General features: G+C 44.0%; 1 protein-coding gene across 2 annotated transcripts in view; it reads left to right on the top strand.

Moving 5' to 3' along the window:
• The window catches only part of MRRF (mitochondrial ribosome recycling factor), a 56480-nt gene that overhangs the window by 1046 nt on the left and 33636 nt on the right, over positions 1 to 21798 (top strand). The window contains exons 2-4 of one of the 2 annotated variants that reach the window (XM_040963282.1): positions 7824 to 8035; positions 13152 to 13307; positions 18820 to 18938. In XM_040963282.1, the coding sequence (XP_040819216.1) occupies positions 7852 to 8035; positions 13152 to 13307; positions 18820 to 18938 (459 nt within the window). In that variant the 5' untranslated portion in view covers positions 7824 to 7851. Of the gene's footprint in view, positions 1 to 7823; positions 8036 to 10268; positions 10441 to 13151; positions 13308 to 18819; positions 18939 to 21798 lie in introns of those variants that run through there. The other variant, XM_040963283.1, reaches the window with a different exon arrangement.

Genomic DNA, 21798 nt, shown 5'->3' with positions numbered 1-21798 from the left:
TTCCCCCTGTTCGTTCTTTACAACTTCTGCTTGTAAAAACATCTCCTCCTCGCTTTGAGACAGGGACATCATGTTTCTGGTGTATTGTCTGATACTACAGCTTCTTTTTTTAAATACATGCCACCACATTTAGAGAAAAATGTGCCTTGCCGAATTCTTGAGAGCAATCTGGCAAACTGAAAGTTAATGCAGGCGAAGGTGGGAATGGAACCTGACACCTGCGGTCGGAGATGCAGGGGCTGATTCTAGTGCCAGCATTCTAGTGCCAGCACTGTGATCCCGGGCAAGGACTTTCTATGCCTTTCTTCATGAATACCTCACATTGATGCTGTTTCTTTCTGCATTCATGCTCAGTGGTATACAGTGGGAATATAGCAATGAATGAAACAGTTATGAATTAGGCATTGAAGTATTTATAGTCATATGGAGGGAATTTGATAATAATCAGATCATTACACAAATGTTATGTTAATAAAGTTTAAATGTGATAGTAAAATATAGGCTGTGTCTGTATGAGGCTGGCATGCAGGAGGTTAAGCCTCCCACCTGTGCCTCTGGCTTGAGTCCTAGTTGCTCCACTTCCTGTCCAGCTCCCTCCCAATGCACCAGGGGAAGCCCTGGAAGATTGCCCAAGTGCTTGGCCCCCTACACACCCACACGGGAGGCCTGGAAGAAGCTCCCGGTTCCTGACTTTGGATCGGCTTAACTCCAGCCATTGTGGCCTTTTGGGAAGTGAACCAATGGATAGAAAATCTCTCTCTCAGCCTTTCCTTCTTTCTCTGTAAATCTGCCTTATAAAGGTAAATGAATAAATCTTTTTTTTGAAAATCAAGTTATCTGTAGAACACCTATTTGATGTTCTGCTTGGGCTGATGGAGGCAGCCAGGGAAGACATCCTGAGATACAGTGAGGGTTAAGCTGACATCTGGAAGGAACGTGAGGAGTAAGTGGAGGTGAGAGGCTCACCCCAAGAATTGCGCCGTGAGTCGGGGGTGCTTGAATACCTTAGAGCAGGAGGAGCACTGAGGAAGTGGGAGAAATCAGTGCTTTGTGACATGTGAGTGATAACCATGACCCTGGGGTTAATGTGAAAATCAAAATACAAATATTTTATACACAGGAATCTGCACGCATGCACATCCCTATTTGTTAAGATGTAGATACTATAATATTCAGCTGAATCAGTATGGGTTATCAGAACAGGGGTCAAGCTGGGACGTGGAGTTTATCATTTAGTGCTTTCCAAAAACAAAATGCGCTGGAGGGGGTGAATGGGGACTGCGGACAGGAGGGCAGTTGGAATGGGGACTGCGGATAGGAGGGCAGTTGGAGTGGGAAGTGCCACCATGCTCCTAGGTCTGTGATGTGAAATGGGTTCACTTTATACCAAAATGAGAAAGAGCACACCTGTGGGGCCGGTGTTTGGTACAGCCCTTGAGAGAGAGCCTTGGTTTGAGTGTCAGTTCTGCTCCCGATCCCAGCTTCCTGCTGACACAGATGCCGGGAGGCTCAAGTAGCTGGTCCTCTGCCACTCACTCGGCAGACCCAGAAGTTCCAGGCGCATGGCTTTGGCCCTACCCTGTCCTGGTTGTTGTGGGTCTCTCGGGGAGTGAACTGGCAGAAAGAAGAGCTCTCTCTCTCTCTTCCACTCACTCTGCCTTTCAAATAAAATAAAGCATTAGTCAGAATATGCTTTCTGTGAAGAATAGGGAAATTCACGTTTTGAGGCAGTTTTGGAAGAAGTGTGCTGCAAGTAGTTTTACAAATATTCCAACAGCTTGACAGGTTAGCTACTCTTGTTGGGCTAGATGCCAGACGTTCATCTGGAGTGTTTGATGTACACGTTGGATTCAGGGTAGTGGAGTGGTCAGGAGCCTAGACCCTGGGGCTTGCGGGCCTCAGTGCAGATCTTTGACAGCTGTCCATTCACCTTTTCCTCTTCTATAAAATGGGGTTAATCGTATTATTAGCTCAGGTTTACCTTCAGGTTGGGCTGTTATGCATTTAAAGCACTTAAAATCATCTTGTCACATAATCACTACATAAATATTAGCTATTATTATCTCTTTCAAATTTGTGTAGTGGCTTTTCATTGGAGGGGATGATATTCTGGCAGCTCTACTTCCAGACCAAGGATGGTCTCCCAATGAAACTGCTGAATGTGTCTGGACAATAAGATGCTGGACTCTCAGCATGGTCTGTGTCCGCAAAGGAGGAATTATGACTGGTTATGAACTGTACTACTGTGACAATATGGAGGAATTCAATATGGGGGGAGTGGCTGGGGGAATCCCAGAGCCTATGGAACTGTGTCATAAAATGAAATAATAATAGTAATAATAAACAAAACATACAAAAACTTCATTAACAGGAGCCTGCTGATGATAGTGGTGGAAATTGGCTCAGAGAAGCTGAATGAATAGTGTAAGTTCACACAGCTGCTAAGTGGGGAAACTGAAATTCCAGTTTTATTCCATCTATGCTGCCTCTGTGTCCACTCACCGTCCAGCGCCATGCCTCTGCGTGTACACTAATTTTCTGGGATAGTACCTGGGCTCTCATAGCAAGTTTCTTAACTTCACTGCTTCATCTGTGCTGAGTGGATGTTGACACGCACTTGTCCTCAAGGCAAAGGATCCAAGGGGTTGCTTTCATTGAATTTCTGCTTTGAAATTTCCTGACTTCTGTGCGAATAAAATTAGGCCCCAAGCATTTCAGCAATGTGGTTTATTTATAGAATTGTCTTCCGGTTCACGTGTGCTGGGTCTGCTTTTGGGTGCTGCATTTTCTGTCAAAGGTTGTTTATATTTCTAACCCATTTTGATTTCCTGTTGCTTTGTGCATTGCTGTTACGACCTGCAACAGGAATATCAGGAATCCTGTCTTAAATGAAGCAGCCAGATTGAGACCCTGTAGGTATACATAAAAAAGAGACGCATGATTAGGCACCATATTTGGATAAGAATGTGAGTTAGGCATTGGCTATATTAGGCAAAAATCCAAGGTACAACCTAACTCAGAGCCAAATTATGTGAACAGCTTAGTTGAAATAAGGCCAAGTTATTATCTGCATTTCCATGGGCAGCGACTTCATCTCTGAACCTGTTTCTTTTTTTTTTTTTAGGTTTATTTATTTTTATTGGAAAGGCGGATATACAGAGAGGAGGAGAGATAGAGAGAAAGATCTTCCATCCGATGATTCACTCCCCAAATGACCGCAACAGCCAGTACTGCGCCGATCCAAAGCCAGGAGCCAGGAACTTCCTCCAGGTCTCCTACACAGGTGCAGGGTTCCAAGGCTTTGGGTCATCCTTGACTGCTTTCCCAGGTCACAAGCAGGGAGCTGGATGGGAAGTGGAACTGCCAGGATTAGAACCAGCACCCATATGGGATCTTGGTGTGGGCAAGGTGAGGACTTTAAGCACTACACTATCATGCCGGGCCCTGAACCTCAGTTTCAACATCTGTAAAAGGGAGAATGTTTATTCTTTATGGCATCATTGAGAGAGTTAAGTAAAAAAAAAAAAAAAAAAAAAAAGAAATATGGGTGAAGCAAGCAACACAGAACTCTCCTGACTTAAAAATAGGTTATTGAGGGCCCGGCGCGGTGGCGCAAGTGGTTAAGGTCCTCGCTTTGCACGCCCAGGATCCCATATGGCCGCCGGTTCTAATCCCGGCAGCCCCGCTTCCCATCCAGCTCCCTGCCTGTGGCCCGGGAAAGCAGTTGAGGACAGCCCAAAGTTTTGGGACCCTGCACCCGCGTGGGAGACCTGGAAGAGGCTCCTGGCTTCGGATCGGCATAGCATCGACCGTTGCGCTCACTTGGGGAGTAAATCATTGGACGGAAGATCTTCCTCTCTGTCTCTCCTCTCTGTATATCTGCCTTTCCAATAAAAAAAAATAATAAAAATAAATCTTTAAAAAAAATAGGTTATTGATAATAATTTATAAAGGAGAGGAAAAATATTCATTTCCATCCAGTTGTTTCTACAGACTTTGCATGCTGACATCAACTGTCTCTTGCTATTAACAATTCCATCAGGAGAAATTATTTGTCTTCATGCCTTTAAAAATGTATGTTTATTCTTTTTTGTTTATTTGAAGGGCAACAACACTGGTTCACTTCCCACTTGGCCCCAGTAGGTGGGACTGGAATGCTCAGTAGATAGGAACTCCCACTCGAATAGCTGGGGTTCAAGCACTTGAGCTGTCAACGGCTGCCTCCCAGGCGCGTTGGTAAGAAGCTGGATTGGAAGTGGAGGCAGGAGTATCTCCCAGGCGCTCCAGCACGAGAGGCTGTAGCACAGTACCTGTTTGTGTGCTTTTCTCTTCAAGACACAGTGATATTGATACCAGCCAACATTTATCAAGCGGTGACTGTGTTCCAGGTACAATACTCCTGGGTGTTCTACATACGTTCACTAGTTAATTTTCTTTTAATATCAGGGTTATTTTTCTCATTGAAGAAGAAAATGACAAAAAGGAAAAATGAATCGTCCCAAGTTGAAATCTACATTCATGTCTGACTCTAGAATACCTGTGAACATCAGTAACAACATACAGATGCTTCTCAACCTGTTACTGGACTATGTCTTAATATGTTCATTATAAATATGAAGTATTGTTAAGTTGAAATACATTAGGGGCAGGTGTTTAGCCTAGTAGTTTAGATAACACATACCTGCCATTGATGTGGCTAAGCAGGAGCCTACAACACTGGCAGCCTGTATGAGTCAAAATTTTGAGTCCTAGCTGCTCTACTACTGATCCAATTTCCTGCTAATGTGCCTAGAAAAGCAGCAGAAGATTGCTCAGATATTTGGACTGCTACCACCCATGCTTTCCCAGGCCACAAGCAGGGAGCTGGATGGGAAGCAGGGCTTCCAGGATTAGAACTGGTACCCAAGTGGGAATCCCGGCGCCTTCAAGACAAGGACCCCAGCCGCTAGGCCAAGCTGCCAGGCCCAGCCTTTCAAATATTATTTTTTTAAATGCTCCATCCCATGTTGGAGTATCAGGGTTTGGGTCCTGGCTCCAGTCGCTTGGTTCGGGGAGGCTACAGGTAATGGCTTGAGTCCCTGCCATGCATGTGATAGACTGGACTGAGTTCCTCTCTTTTTGCTTTGGCCTAGACCAGCCTTGCTGTTATAGGCGTTTTAGGGAGTGAACCAGCAATTGAGAGCTCTCTGTCTGCTTCTCAAATAATAATTATAATAAAAGAAAATTCATTCAACAATGCCTGAGCTACTGACATCGAAGTTTTAACACTGTGTATCAGAGTGTGGGGAGGGGAACATTATTTTCTGTCAAGAGCCATTTAGATATTTATTTATTTATTAAAGATTTATTTTTATTTTTATTTTTATTGGAAAGGCGGATATACAGAGAGGAGAGACAGAGAGGAAGATCTTCCGTCTGATGATTCACTCCCCAAGTGAGCGCAACGGCCAATGCTATGCTGATCTGAAGCCAGGAGCCTCTTCCGGGTCTCCCACGCGGGTGCAGGGTCCCAAAGCTCTGGGCCGTCCTCTACTGCTTTCCCAGGCCACAGGCAGGGAGTTGGAAGGGAAGCGGGGCTGCCGGGATTAGAACCGGCGGCCATATGGGATCCTGGGCGTGCAAGGTGAGGACTTTAACCACTGCGCCATCGCGCCGGCCCCATTTAGATATTTATAATGTCATTTGCTGGCCATACAAAATCATCAGTTTACAAAATAGCCTGCCATAGCTTTACTGAAGCTTGAGTCTCGCCTCCAGTTGCCTCAGAGGACTGGATCTTACACAGTGTTCCGGCCAGATGTTCTCACCCCTGAAGCATCTTCGTATTGATTGGTTGTTTACCTTTGTGATTGAGTGGCTGGATGGGAGCTGCTACTCCCTGCCATTGCTCAACATTTGAGAAAATATACCGTGTTTAGTTAGTTTGGGAAAAGGTCAAACCTCAAAGTAGGATTTCTACTGAATGTGTCTCACTTCACACTGTTGTAAAGTGGAGAAAATTGTTAAGCCATTGCAAATTAGGGGCTGTGCAGATGAAGTTTATTGTGACTGCTTCTGGCATGAAAGTCTTTGAAAGGAAAATTTGTAGCTATCCACAGGTAACATTTTGGGGGTTGTTGCTGTCTGCTACATACTGAACCCTTTGGTTTTCTTTTTTCTTTTTTCTTTTCTTTTTTTTTTTAAGATTTATTTATTTTTGCTTGAGAGAGTTAGAGAAAGAAAGACTGAGAGATCTTCCATGTGCTGGTTCACTCCCTAAATGGTGCCACAGGCTGAGCTGGGCTGGTGTAAAGCCAGGAATCTGGAACTTCTGGGTCTTCCATCTGGGTGTAGGAGCCCAAGGCCCTGGACCTCCTGCTGCTTTCCCAGGCCATTGGCAGGGAGCTGGGTCAGAAGTGAAGCATCTGGGACTCAAATCTGCGCACATAGAGGATGCCAGTGCTGCAGGCTGAGGATTAATTTGCCCCTGCCTAGGCCCATGAGCCCCATGTTTCACTTACATAATTAATCCTCAGCTCCAAGGAATAGGGATAATTCTCTCCATGGAGGAATTCAAGGCACAGAGATGGTTAGGAGCTCTTGTCAACAGTAGAACTGGGATTAGATTCAAGGACTTTCTGGCTGCAAAGCCCATGCCCTATTCACTGTAGTATTTGCTCTGCAAAATATTAGGATAGGATTCATTGCTTTGTTTGATTTTTTAAAAACTTTAAGATTTATTCATTCTTTTTTTTTTGAAATGGCTAATATACAGAGAGAAAGACAGAGAGATCATCTGTCTGGTGATTCACTCCCCAAGTGACCACAGCAGCCAAAGCTGAGCCGATCCAAAGGCAGGAACTTCTTCCAGGTCTCCCACATGGGTGCATCCCAAGGCTTTGGCCATCCTCTGTGGCTTTTCCAGGCCACAAGCAGGGAGCTGGATAGGAAGTGGAGAAGCCAGGACTTCCTGGTGCTTATAGGGGATTCTGGCATATGCGAGGTGAGGATTTAGCCATTGAGCCATCACACTGGGCCCTTGTGCTTTGTTTTAAATCAAGTGTGGAACTGATTTTCAAAGATAGGTAGTACCAGGTATTTGGTGCTAATTTTTCTTACGTTCTAGTTGAGTAACAGCCAGATTTCTGGCAGGAGCAATTAATGCTACATTTGTCAATTAGCTGGGAATGTTGCATCCCAGAGGTAGCTGCAGGCAATAGCATCTTTCCGTAGTCACAAATCCCAGAAGCATAGTGTACAATTTGTGTTAACACAGTGGAGGGTGGCATTTTCCAGAGCTTTAGTTCTATACCGTGGAAGACCTCAACCCTCAATCATGCCTCAGAGTCACATTAAAGTAAAGTGCATTCTAATTGGTAATCAGCGCATAAGGAACCAAAGAAAATTTTAATTAAATGCTGTCGTGTAAATTTTCCAGTCATTTTATGCCTGTTGAAATGGTTTTCTTATTTAGTTTAAAATCCTCTAGTGTTCTGCTCTCTCTTTAAACTTTATCAAGATTTTGTGCTTTTTCTCATATAAGGGTTTAATTAGCATCATTAAAGGGTTAGGCTGCTTTGCATTTGTTTAGCAGCAGCATTTTGATATAATGAAAAGAGCTTGGGGTTTGGAGTCCTAGAGCCAGGGCAATGTCCCTAAAAATCTCTGTTTTGATTTCTTCAGTCTGTAAAATGAATCTAGTATTTCCTTCCATGGCCATTAGGAGGAGGGTTCAAGATAATATATTTAGCCTACTTATTCCACTTGATCATCGGTGTGGATTATTTTCTGAAGTTGTGACGGAGTTTCTTACCTGGATCTGCTTTTTGTCCTGTTCTTTTTAGTGGATATCCTCAAGGATTGTCTTCAGTCATGGCCTTGGGGTTGAAGTACTCCCGCCTGGTGCACCCAGCCTTTCGCAGTTACCTTGCGGCTTTGATCAAACCTGTTTCGGAAGTGACACTGAAGACAGTGAGTGGAAGGCAACTTGACCATAGGCACGCCCTGACCTCCCCATCCGTTCCAGTCCGCCAGTTTGCTACCAAGAAAGCCAAAGGTAGAGACCTCTGAGTCCATTCTTCTCGCACCCGTTTCCTGTGGTTGGCCCCTGCACTCGCACAGCTGGCAGGGATCTCAGAGGTGTACTGAGTTTCTTCCCTTGCCCACAAGGGAGTGGAAATGGGGTCTCCATTTGTTTGATTAACTTAAAAAGTCGCAGTGGCAGAGGCAGCTTTGGAGTCCAGGCCCTGTCTTCTCATGACCATACTTACTCATTTATTTTCATGATACCTCAGAAAATACCTGCTTGCTTTCTTTTCTAATTTGGGATTAGAGGTATAAGTGCCAAGCAAACCAGCATGATTGGTGGAAGGGATCAACACGCTCTCCTTACAGGAAGATGCGTGCGGAAAGCATAATGAAAACCAGAAGGTCGATGGAGGAAGGGGGTGTTAGGATGTGGAGGTAGGTGGATGATCTTAATGGCTTGTGTCATCCAAGAATGAGTCTGAGGTACTGCTTCCTCAGGGAAGCCTTCCTCGACCTCTGGGGCTGGGTCAGGTCCCCTGCTACATGCACTCGTGTGCCCTGCCATCTTTGCTGTGATGCACTTGGACCAGCAGTCATTAATTAGTTAATTAATTGTAAGGCTTATCATCATTGTCTGTCTTTCATGCTGGATGGGTGGACGTAAGAGTCCAAGTCTTTCCTATGGGGCCTGTGAGTATTGTAAACATTTTATTGAGTGAGTGAGAGAGGATAGTTCTGAGCTCGTGCTGCTGAGTGTTTTCCCACTGACTTCCCTGTTCTGATTTCATACGTACCTTCCCTTCTGTGTTAACAGGACAACTAACAAGTTGCTGATGGAACATTAATACTTACAAAACATGTATCCTCTTAATAGTTACAGTAGTAACTTTTGACATGTATGTTGTGTTGTATTTTTTTTTAAAGTGCCCATTCATTTACTAACTTAACTTTTACCACCTGTTGAGGGAATTATGATTCTACTGTGAAGAAATCCTTATAGTTAATTTAGAAATCCAGATTCTAGCATTTTGCAAATGGTGAAACTGAGATATTATTTATAAAACATGTGCCCCCCCGTCATACACAGTCGGCAGAGCCAGGCGCCTCGACTCCTGAGGCCTCCAGCGCCGCGGTCTTCAGGACCCCGGACACCACGGCCTGTAAACACCATCGTCTTGTCATTTTCTGCAGGTGGCTCAGTTTTGCCCTCTTTGGTGTTTTCTTCTAGTGTTGTTGGACTCTTTTATGTTAGCAGTGCTAATCTAATGTCGGGCTTCTTTTCCATATTGGTAATAAGTTGTATCAACATCACTTGTTGATTAAGTAACTCCATTCTTCCCTCCCAAATTTGCAGTTCCCCCTATTGAATGTCAGGTTCTTTATGTGGATAGCTTTGATTCGAGCTCTTGATTTTATCCAACTGCTTGTCTTTCCCTGTGTTAAATTTCTTACTTCCACAGTCACGCTCATAAATTCTTAAATCTGGAAGTGCAAACCTTTCCTACCACACTCATACTTTATATAATCTATAACCATGTTGTCAAATTTTCTCCAGAAAGATTTCATAGTTCTTTAATCCAGGTTTATTTCTGTAGCATTGTATCATTTTCTTCACCTTTGCATATATTAAAAATTTTTGAGTTGTAAATATGAGAAATGTATACCCTAAGGGTGTGATTCATGATGTTTTGATGGACATACAGATATTAAAATGTTTATTTGCAGTCAAAAAAATACTCTTACTTACAGTCAAATACCCAGATACTTAACTCTTTGTGGTGGGAGAAACTTAAATATCTGGATTTCTAAAAATCAGGCGTGTCATTGTGGTACCGTGGGTTAAGCTGCCTGTTAGGATGCCAGCATCCCAGATCCAAGTGCTGGTCTGAACCTGTTCTTGTCCAGCTCACTGCTTACATGTCTGGGAAAGCAGCAACTGATGGCCCCTTCACATGTGGAGAGATCTGGGTGGAGTTCCTGGCTCCTGGCCTGCCATTGTGCCATTTGAGGGAGAAACCTACTGGATACAACATAAATACTTCTGCCTTTCAAATAAATAAGTAAATAAATCTTAAAAAAAAAATCTTACTGAGAATGCCTAACTTTTAGCTGGTTGTTTTGGTCTTTTTATAGTTATTGTTTTCACTGAGTATCTGCACTTTTATTATTTTGTGCTCTGTCATTTTCTTGATTATTTTTTTCTTCCTTTCCATTAGGCTAGACAAATTGTTTTTCTTGATCTCTGCTGATTTGAAAAATACAAATTCTATTTCTTATTTTGATGGTTCCTTTTAATTTTTCTTTTTACCTTTCTACAGGAATGAAAATAATAGGTAATTCAGCCTTTATAGAAATACAGCTTGCTAATTTTCACAAACTAAAGTCACTTACGTTCCAACACCAACACCTAGCTCCTAGCATGCTAATGCCCTAGTAAGTGTCACCCTCTACTCTACCTCTGCTGGTATGGATTAGCTTTGTTGTTACACCGTTCTGGGTGTGTTCTCTCACCTGGCTTTTGTACTGCATAGTCTATTTTTTCATGTCTGTCTTCTTTGCTCAACATTGTGTTTGTGAGGTTCATTTAAATTTAGCAGTGTGTTTGTAATTTGTAGATCATTGTCTCATGGCTAGACTATTTCATTCATATATGTCATCTATTTTGTGAATGAAGCTTATCCTAATATTGATAGGCATGTCTAAATTTTTCACACGGACACTTGGTTTAAGAAGTCTGCAGCTGAAGACAATTGTTTCCATTGTTTCTTGGCTGTTGCTGTTCTTGGAAAGCATTCTACAGTTGGATTCCTCATGGTCAGTTTGTGTTTGCTGTTTTCAAAATCTCTCCATGATTTTCATTCACAAGATGTCCAGGTATGGATTAACTTTTAAAAGAATGATTGGCCCGGCATGGTAGCCCAGCAGCTAAAGTCCTCACCTTGCACGCGAGGAGAGGAGAGGAGAGGAGAGGAGAGGAGAGGAGAGGAGAGGAGAGGAGAGAGAGGGGACGGAGATATTCTGCCTGCTGGTTCTTTCCCCAGATGGCTGCAATGACTGGTGCTGGGCCGGTTTGAATGCCATTAGCCAGGAGCTTCCTCCAAGGCTCCCACGTGAGTGCAAGGACTCTGGCCACAGTTCCCTGCCCTCTCAGGCCATTAGCAAGGAACTGACTTGGAAATAGGGCCGCTGGGACCTGAACTGGTGCGTACCAGTATGAGATGCTGGTGCCTCAGGCAGGAGCTCAGCCTGCTATGCTATGGTGCTGGCCCCATAATTAACTTTTAAATCCTGTCTGGAACTTGTATTTCTGAATCTGAAGATACGTATCTTTCATTGGTTCTGAAAAATTCTAATTCATCAACATACTGAGTTAGGAGCAATTGGATTTCAAGTGTGAGATGCTATAAGCAAGTGAATCGGTGTTTTGAATCATTCTACTTACTCATTGGTTAGTTTGGGCAAAGCATTTAAACCGCTTGTGCCTCAGATTTCTTACTGTAGCATGATGACAATAGTGATCAGTATTCTTTTTACCTTAGGGAACTATCTAGAATATCAGAGGGATTACTTGAAAGTGCTTCTTGAATCATAATGTGCTGCATAAATAGCACAGGAGCAAGCTCACTGCAGATGTTAAATATAATTTGTTGAATGACCAAATAAGTATTGAATGTTTAGTAAGTTAACAGTGTAATTATTTTTCTCCTGCTTTGCCCCCCGTAATGAACATAGGAATCCAGTAGTAATCTGTGTATAAATACACTATAAAATGTGGTGTAGACACACAAAGTCTGATTTTATTCAGCTCCCGGTATTTCTGATTTTCTAAAATATAAGCCATTGCCACTAGCTTTAGCAGTGCTTAATCTCTCTAAGCTACTCTTGTTACTCCTTTGTACCTTAAAACTGTGCATATCCTTACTATCCATTTTTTTTTTAATTTGTTTATTTGGAAGGCATAGAGACAGAGGCAGGAATAGGAAAAGAGAGACAGATATCCCATCTGCTGGTTTACTCTCTCTGCGTGTCTGCAACAGCTGGGGCTTCCTTCGGTTTGAAGCCAGAGGCCAAAAGCAGAGTCCAGGCCTCCCAGCTGCTGGAGCTGTTGCCCACTGCCTGCTGGGATGCATTAGTAGGAAGCTGGAATCAAAAGCAGAGCCAGGTCTTGAACCCTGGCTGTCTGATATGGGATTTAGATATCTCAAGTGATAATGCCTTAACCACAAGGCCAAATGCTCATCCAAGCTTTTTTTTTTTTTTTTTAAGATTTATTTATTTTTATTGGAAAGGTAGACCAGCTTTACAGAGAGAAAGATGCTACATCTCCTGGTTCAACCCCCAGATGGCTTCAATGGCTAGAGCTGAGCTGATCAGAAGCCAGGAGCTACTTCTGGGTCTCCCATGTGGGTACAGGGTCCCACGGCTTTGGGCAGCCCTACTGCTTTCCTCAACCACAAGCAGGGAACTGGATGGGAAGCGGAGCTGCCAGGACACGAACTGGCACCCATATGGGATCCTGGCACTTGCAAAGTGATGATTGAGCCATTGTGTCAGGCCCTCATCCCAGAATTTGTAAATGAGTTAATATATTTTTCATTTCCTTTAATTAGATTTTATGGAGATAGTCTAAAGGAAAGTCTTGGATTTAAAATTAGGTGGTTGTGGAGCTAGATCTCAGTGTTACTATTTCCTGACCTGTTACTTGGACAAGTTACTTTGCTTTTAGCTTCTGTGTATTTTTCTGAAAAACAAAAAAAACAAAAACAAAAAAAACAGTAATTCACTTTTGGGTTTCCCATTATGTGGCTAGTGTTCTTCTAGCTATATGATGACTTAGTTTATATTCTCCATTATATATATATTTAATGTCCTCCTTTCTCATCTTTTAAAAATAGTTATTTAGAAAAGAAGAGTACCTTGCCCACAGCCCATGAACTAGTATGCATTGTAGCCAACATTTTAGTCTGGAGTATCTGATTATGAAGCTTAAGTCCCACTAGTGATGCAGTGCATTCACTCAGTGCTGGTACCTACCACACTCAAAAAGAGGGGCTTTGTTGCCCAGCACAGAGTAGTTACTCCTTTACCAGCTGCTTGTAGTTTTTTTCTTCTGTTCTTTTTTTCACTGCATGTTGATTTTCCAGCCAAAGGGAAAGGACAATCCCAAACCAGAATCAATATTAACACCGCCTTGGTTGAGGATATAATCAACTTGGAAGAGGTGGATGAAGAAATGAAATCTGTGATGGAAGCACTCAAAGACAATTTCAATAAAACTCTCAATATAAGGACCTCACCAGGTGAGTGACGCTATGGTGTTTTGGAGAGGGGCGTAATGGAAAGAACCTGACTTCGGCAGAGCTGAGTTTTGTTTTTTAATAATAATAAAGACATTGTTTGGGAGCCCGGCATGGTGGTCTAGCAGCTAAAGTCCTCGCTTTGCACATGCCAGAATCCCATACGGGCGCCGGTTCTAATCCTGGCAGCACCACTTCCCATCCAGCTCCCTGCTTGTGGCCTGGGAAAGCAGTAGAGGACGGCCCAAAGCCTTGGGACCCTGCACCGAATGGGAGACCTGGAGGAAGTTCCTGGCTCCTGGCTTCGGATTGGCTCAGCTGTGGCAGCCACTGTGGCCACTTTGGGAGTGTGTCATGGGATAGAAGATCTTCCTCTCTGTCGCTCCTTCTCTCTATATATATCTGACTTTGCAATAATAAATAAATATGTCTTAAAAACAAAAACAAAAACAAAAACAAAAACATTATTTGGAAGTCAGAGAAAGCCAGATCTTCCATCTGCTGCCGGCTCACTCCCCAAACGCCCTCATTGGCCTAGCTGGACCAGGCCAAAGGCAGAATCCTGGATCTCAGCCTGGGTCTCCCATGGGGGGTGGCAGGAAAACAACTCCTAGAGCCGTCACCTGCTGCCTCTAAGGATATGGATGAGTAGGTGGCTGGGATTGGAAGCAGAGCCAGTATTCAGACCAGATGCTTGGATGTGAGATAAGTGCTCCCAAGCCATAGCTTAACTGCTGTGCCAATTGTCAGCTCTAGAGCTGAGTTGGATTCCCAGTTTTGCAAACTGAGTGGTGAATGTGAGTGGTTGCTTTACTTTTCTGGTTCCTGGTGTTCTTGTCTGACTCCTATTGTATAGTTTTGGGGAGGAGCAGGAATTAAAGTAATGTTATGTAAGGGTTCTGACATGGTTCTTGACATACAGTTAGCAGTGCACTTATTGATCAAGTATTTGCTGTGAGCTAGGCCACATACCTGATGCACAGTAGGGAACAAAAACAGTTATGGTATCTGCGCTCATGCAGTTAAACTCAAGAAATAGAAGGTTTGTTCTAACCACTGAAGCACTAGCATCTTGGATCTGAGTTTTCCAATTCATCTTTTTCCTGGGAACCACCTAGCTGCCAACCTGCCCACCTGCCCACCTGAGTCATTTCTGTAACCCTGAGCTTGGCCAGGAAGATGCTGTTTGGGTTAATAACTTCCTGAAAGTAGCTGTTCTAAGTGGGAAATGTCAGGACTGTCTAGGAGAACTGTTTGCAGATGTGATGAGAAGCAAGTTGTCAGCTAATGGTGCAAGCAGGCAGGAAAAATCCAATTGCTGTTAAATTGGCCTTTTGCAAATTGTCATCATCCTATGGTTGAGCCTAGGACCCCCACTGAAGGTATCTGCATACTAGTATGTATCTGCTGCTCATAGTTCATAAGGAAATCAGAAGGTATTTCATGACCTTGTGCTTAAGAAAGCCCACCGAAAAATACACAGCTCCATTTATAAGCACTATCAGAAACATATTGAGCTCAGAGGTAAGGTGCAGTATGAACCCAGGAGCCCATTCCCGTCATTTGTCAACCTCTGGACTGGAGCGTTTCTGCCTTTGCTGAGAGCAGAGTGCCATTCAATCTCTCCCAACTGTTTACCTTAAACTTGCTTATTATTTTAGGTATGAAGCTGATAAAGTGCTCTGTCTAGCCCGTGCTTTCTGGCCTGTTAACATTCTGCAGCCGAAACCAGAGAGCAGTTTGAGAGGAGCTCAGGGGGAAATGTGATACTTACAATTAGCCAGCAAGCTCCACTCTTGCTGAACTTGAAAAAGATGATGGGCCTGGAAAGAGGTTGGAAGTGTAATTTGTTAAATGTTAACCTCAGAAAACGAAGGGCAGGAACAAGATTGCGGGGGATTCTCACTGGGGACAGATTGAGGAAAAAGGATTTGATGCATTATGTCGATTTAGGAGTTAGGGAGCAGGAGCCACCGCAGCAGCACCCTGGGGAACCGGTGCTGGGCTCCTGTGGGAAGCCAGGAGGGCTGAATCAAGATCCACTTTCAAAAGGCCTCCTGCGGGTATTTCCTCTACTTCTTTCTCTTGAGTGCTATGCTTAACGTTCTGTGTGGGACTTGGGATTGTGAAGACTGGGGAAACAGGTCTTTGCTGGCCAGTCTTCTTTTTTTTTTTTTTGCCAGGTTCTTCCATCTTGTCTTTGATTCCTATGTGAACCAGCAGGCATTCTCTCTTACTTCCCTCTCTCTGTCAGCAGTCTCTATCTCCAAGGTGGATGACACCTTTGTAACAGTTAGGACATGTTTATTTGTTCATTCTTGTCTACTTTCCCTTTCATCCAACCCTGCGTATGTTCATTTATCCATCACAGTGTTACTGAGCATTTAACCTGTGATGGTTGCTGTACTAGCTACTATGGATACAGAGAGGATAGATTTGGTTCTCAGCTTCCACAAGCCTAGAACCTAAGTGAAGGGACAGACAAGTAAGCTAACACACATAGTTAAAAACATGTGGCAAAGCAGAGGATTGAAGACCTCCACTCTTGAATTGGTCAGACACAGATTTAAATTCAGTCTCTCTTATTAAAAACCATTGTGAGACGGGCAAGTTATTCTCTATACCTCAGTTTCCTCACCTATAAAATGGCAGAAGTCGCGAATAACTGTGTCATATGATTATTGTGATCATGAAAGCAAATAAATTGCAGAAAACAGCACGATACCTTTCTCTTAGGAAGTAAATTTAAGGTGTGATTGTCACGAGAAGTGTACGTAGGATGTGTGGAAGTTCTTCAGGTTTATGAGATCAGACGACAGTTTCTGAGATTAGATGTTGCTATAGCTGAGTATTGATTAGTGATCAGAAGTTTTCTCATTTGAGGACAAGATGTTTTCAAGGATCCTGAGGCAAGAGAGAACAGCGTGTACTAGAGAAATTGTAGATAGATTTGACTAGAGGCAAATATCAAGATATTTATTGGAATACATTCAAATGAGGTAGCTTCAGAAAGTCCATGGAAAATAGAATTTGTATGGGCATGAATAAACATTAAATTTGTAGAGTTTTCATAATGCACTTTTCCATGAACTTTTTAAAGACCCCCTCACAAGTGCTTTTCATTTGCTTCTCATATGTTAAATGTTATGTATGTTCAATATGCTTTTATGCCCCACTTGTAGATCAATACACAGCAGCCCAGGAGGGAGAAGGGATCTGCCCAGGTTCACAGTCAGGAAGTGGCAGAGTTTGTATTTGAACTTGTGTCACTGATCTTCACAAGTGGATTTATAGTCCTGGTCAATGGTGTCAGCTTCCTTCTGTCTTATCATGACAGTGAACTGGTTGAGTACTACAAGTAGGTCTTTGGCCAGAGTATGGCACTGTACTATTTGAACACTTGTAGCTAGGACAGCTACAATTTGTTTTAAAAACTCCTCCCCTTGGGCCTGGTGCAATAACCTAGTGGCTAAATCCTCATCTTGCGTGTGCTGGGATCCCAGGTGAGTGCCGGTTCATGTCCCAGCTACTCCACTTCCCATCCAGCTCCCTCTTTGTGGCCTGGGAAAGGAGTAGAGGATGGCCCAAAGCCTTGGGAGCCTGCACCCATATGGGAGACCTAGAAGATGCTCCTGGCTCCTAGCTTCAGATTGGCTCAGCTTCTGGCCATCTTGGCCACTTAAGGGAGTGAACCAGCAGACAGATTTTTCGCTCTGTATCTCCTTTTCTCTATAAACCTGACTTTCCAATAGAAAAACAAAACAAAACAAAAAACTCCTCCCCTCCACTCCTTTCCCTTTTTGTCTCAGAAGGAACCATTGATGAGTGCTTCCGCTGTGAATGGTGAGGATTTTCTTCTAGTTTTATTTGCATAGGAAATCAGAAAATTTGAATAACGCCTCTCTTCTATCTGTACTGCTCGCCTTCTTGGATTTCTGAAATTTTTGCCAATTTTCCATTATTGAAATATGGATAAAGAACAAGTCGAAGATTAACAGTGAAGTTATTTTTTCATTTACCTTAAAGGGAGAGCATCAAAGAGAGAGAGAGAAATCTCCTCCTTCTGCTGGTTCAGCCCCCAGATGTCTGCAACAAACCATGCTGGTCCCTGGGGTGAAGTCAGGAGCCGGCAACTCCGCAGGAGTCCCATGTGGTGGCAGGGGCTCACACACTTAGCCCTTGTCTGCAGCCTCTCAGGATGCGTGAGCAGGAGCTGGAGTCAGAGGGGGGCAGCCAGAACTCCAACCAGACTGTGCCATAATGCCCACCTGGAATTTTTCTTTTTCTTTCTTTCTTTTTTCCAATGAGCTCATTGCTGAAGAGGCTCTAAACAAAATTAAGAGCAGTGCAAGGGAGTGGTTGCAGACTTGACTGTGTGGCCGAATCCTCTGATGGGGTCATGTCTCGTCCCGCCCCCCAGTTCCCAGGCTCCACAGGGTTTCCAGGAGCAGGGTCTCAGGGGTGGAGCCTAGCAGCCCCTTGCCAATTCTGATGCCCTGCAGAATGTGTGTTCCACTTAGAGGAACAAAGACGCTTGAGTGAGATCAAAACAGGGCACACCTGAATTTGGGTTAAGGTTCTTTTTTGTTTTTTAAAGATTTATTTATTTTACTTGAGTTAGAGAGAAAGGAGAGACAGAGATTGAGAGAAAAATCTTTCATCCCCTAGTTCACTCCCCAGATGGCCTCAATAGGCAAAGCTGGGCCAGTTGGAAGCTTGAAGCCAGGATTGTCTTCCAGGTCTCCCAAGTGGGTGCAGGGGCCCAAGAAGCTGGGCTGTCCTCCATTGCCTTCCCAAGCCATAAGCAGGGGGCTGGGTTGGAAGTGAAGCAGCTGGGACTCAAACTTGTACCCACATGAGATGGTGGCACCACAGAGAATTAGCCTGTCACACAACCCAGGTCTCAGCTCTTGATTGTCTCATCTTGTTAGCTCTATGATCTTTGTTCATCCTCTCATCTGGAAAGTAGAGTAAAATGATGTTGGAGTAATAATAACAATTACAAGGGATAATATGCTTATTATTTTTGATATCTCTTGTGTATTCGATTGTTTATATTTAGCTAAAATCCTCACTTTCATCCTGTGAGATGGATATCTTGTAACTGAGTTTAAAACCAAAATACAGAGAAAATAATTGAAGTGGTCCCAGGTCTCACAGCTAGCAGATGGCAGAGTTGTCTCGGGGTGGGGGTGGGGGGAGTCAACTCTTCAACTTTCAGTCCTGGATCACAGGAGACCTCTCAGGTCCAGGCAGATGAAGATGGGTGGCAACCCTGGTTTTTGGTAGGTAATTCCAACATGGTTCTGACAGTTTCTGCCATTTTCCATCACATGACGGCATTACTCCAGGGAAAACACTTTGAACAGTTTTGTCACATTGATGAGGATATCTCTTGGTCTGAGTTAGATGGAGGATTACCTGTGGGGCTACTAAGGCCCTACAGTTTATATTGTAACTCTAGCACCGCATTTTATTTATTTATTTACTTATTTACTTATTTATTTATTTTTAGGATCCCTTGATCAGATTACTGTGGTGACTGCTGATGGGAAGCTTGCCTTAAACCAAATCAGCCAGATCTCCATGAAGTCACCACAGCTGATTTTGGTGAATATGGCCAGCTTCCCAGAGGTAAGGGGCCTTTGCTGAAGGGCTCACCGCCCACAGTCTCCTTTGGAAGGGGGCGGGCAGGTGGGTTGGACCAGGAGGGGTGAAATGAAGGAGAAGATAAAATAGAAGGAGCCTAAGGACAAGGAAAGCTCTCTCGCTGTTTCTAACTACCATTTCTGTCCACCCACATGCTAGAAACCAGGCAAGAAATTTGAATAGTGCAACAAAGCCCCCACTACAAAAAAGCAATGAGACAAAGATGGAGATGCAGTGATCGGCACCTGGCCAATGTTTATGAGGGCTGGGAGCTCTGGGAAATTGGAAGCCTCTGCCCTGTCTGTGGGAGGTGCCTCTGCATAGGCAGAAAGTGGCTCTGGGCGTGTTAGCGAATGTTGAAGATTTTTATTTCCAGAAAAAAAGCTAGTAATTCCAATGATCATGTGAGCTCCTTGTCTGTCAAATGGTGGCTAGTTTCCTTTTTCCCTCAAGACTGTGGGGCGAGATGTCTGTCTGGGTCAGGTGTGGCCTGAGGGCCACTAGCCTGTGCTTTGAGCGTTAGTATTTGGAGCCGATCCTCCAGGAACTTGTATTGCTTTCTGTCTGTGGAAGGCGGGTCGCAACCTCGAGGCCTCACTATTTTAAGTATAGTGGAGGAAGATGAGGTATAGGCTTTTCCTTCTTGGTCCACCAGGAGTTGGTCTGGATCGGAAGGCCCAGAGGATCCAGAACGTGGCCCTGGCTCCGCCACCACTGGGCTGTTTGACCTTGGACAAAGTAGTTCCCCTCTCGGGGCTTCCATGTCCCTCATCTGAGAACATGAAGTGAAGGAGCCTCCCGATTTTGATTGTTTTCGGTAGTTCTGTCCAAAAACATCAGACCCAGTTTGGAGTCGACGAACTAGATCAGAGAAAAGAGCAAACCCTGATTAAGCACAACCCTTCACACAAACACAGGCGGTTGCACTTCCTGTGCCAGACACACTTGTGGGTTGCTGTCGCCACTTCCATTCCCTTCTCCACTCCTGCCAGTGTGGGCTCGCTTAAAAATACATGTGGAGTCACGTCATCCTCCCACTCTAAATCTGCTAGTGGCTTCACATAATCTCTAGGAAAAGGTGTGAAGCCCTTGCCGAGCCTGCAAGGCCCTGCCTGAGCTGGCCTCTGTGGTCCTGCACGATGTTCTAACCTGTTGTGCCTCCGGGGCCTCTGCCACCCTGTTGCTGGGATGCTCTCCTTTGGCTAACTGCTGCTCGGGTCTTGGATCATAGCTTAACTGTCATGTTGTCAGGGAAGTCTTCCCTCACTTACCCAATTTAAACTCTTCCCCCATATTCAGCCCTCTCATGTAGCACATAATTTTTTTCTTCATCACTATCAGCAGTTAAACATTTATGTAGACTTATTTTCCATCTCACTTCCATGGACTCATAAGTTGGAGTGTAGGCATTGGCTAACTTGTTCACTGTGTCCGGCATCAAGCACAGTGCCTGGCACATGGACTCGGTCATTCCCTCCAAGGGATGACGACTTGTCATTTGGTTGATGAAACAGGAGCAGAGAAGTGAGCCAAAGGCCACTGTGGACACTTTCCCTCTGGCCCATGAGGAAACTGTTGACTCTCCCTTTCTCAACCTCACTTTCTCGTTCTTGTAATTTCCTAGGCACTGCGGGCCAATTTAGGGAATGGCCTCCTAATTACACAGCTTAAGGACCTCATCAGGCAGATTGCTTTTCAGAGCCCGCCACTTCTGTTATTAAATAGCAAATGACATTCACAGAAGAAGCTCCTGATTGGCTGCCAGAGCATCTCAGGAGGCAGGAGGAGGTAGTCATGGCTTAATTTTTTCTTAGGAAGTTGGAATATATCTTCTTCTTCTTCTTCTTTTTTTTTTTTTAGCCAAAGCATCTCTGTCATTTCTCCAAGTTGAAATTCAATAAATTTTGGACAAAAAAAAAGGGTTCCCCTCAATCCGGCATTTCAGGGAGGTTCATTTACATGGGCAGATTGAGGAAGTGTGGGTTACTTTCTTTTGAATTCCTTTATCTCATCTGGTGTATATATTAAACAAATAACTCTAACCAAACATTTCCTTCCTCTAGCTTAGAAGCCGTCCATAGAGTGCCCAGGTTCAGAGCTTTAAAATGCTGAGCTAATCCTCGCTGTGTTTATATAACTCCTTTCTGTCTCATGTGCGGTTGGCTTCTTTTCCCCCCCAAACCTGTGTATTTCTGTGTCATGCTGCAGTGACACAATGCAGATTTACATGCGTAATCTTTTCAAATGCATGGAGGACAGAGAACTCTGTTGCATTTGTTTAACATGTGTCCTGCTTGATAAATGATACGCCCAGATGCTGCTTTCTATGAACTTGCCTACAGCTAGAGTGAACGATGGGAAAGAAAAGGGAATAAAAGCCACCGCGTACAGCATGATTTGAACAAAACCAGGCAAATGAAATAAATTTTTAAAAAATCAGCAGTTTCTGTATCACTCTTTTTGGAAGGAAGAGAGTTAATGTGCATCCAATACCTTCTGCGCTACCAGTCATCACTTTTTTTTTTTTTAAGATTTATTTATTTTTATTTGAAAGGCAGATTTACAGAGAAAAGAAGATACAGAGAAATGTCTCCCACCTACTGGTCTACTCCTTAAGTGACCACAACAGCCAGAGCTGAGCCAACCTGAAGCCAGGAGCCAGGAGCTTCTTCTGGGTCTCCCATGTGGGTACAGGGTCCCAAGGCTTTGGGCTGCCCTCTACTGCTTTCCTCGACCACAAGCAGGGAGCTGGATGGGAAGTGGAGCAGCCGGGATACGAACTGGCGCTCTTATGGGGTGCTGGTGTTTTCAAGGCAAAGATGTAGCCACTGAACCATTGCGCCAT

Source organism: Ochotona curzoniae, unplaced genomic scaffold, assembly GCF_017591425.1.
Source record: "Ochotona curzoniae isolate NIBS_2020 unplaced genomic scaffold, NIBS_Ocur_1.0 scaffold_3208, whole genome shotgun sequence".
NCBI classification, from domain to species: Eukaryota; Metazoa; Chordata; class Mammalia; order Lagomorpha; family Ochotonidae; genus Ochotona; species Ochotona curzoniae.
Note: the sequence above shows the minus strand (reverse complement) of the source record. Positions and strands in the feature narration are given on the sequence as shown.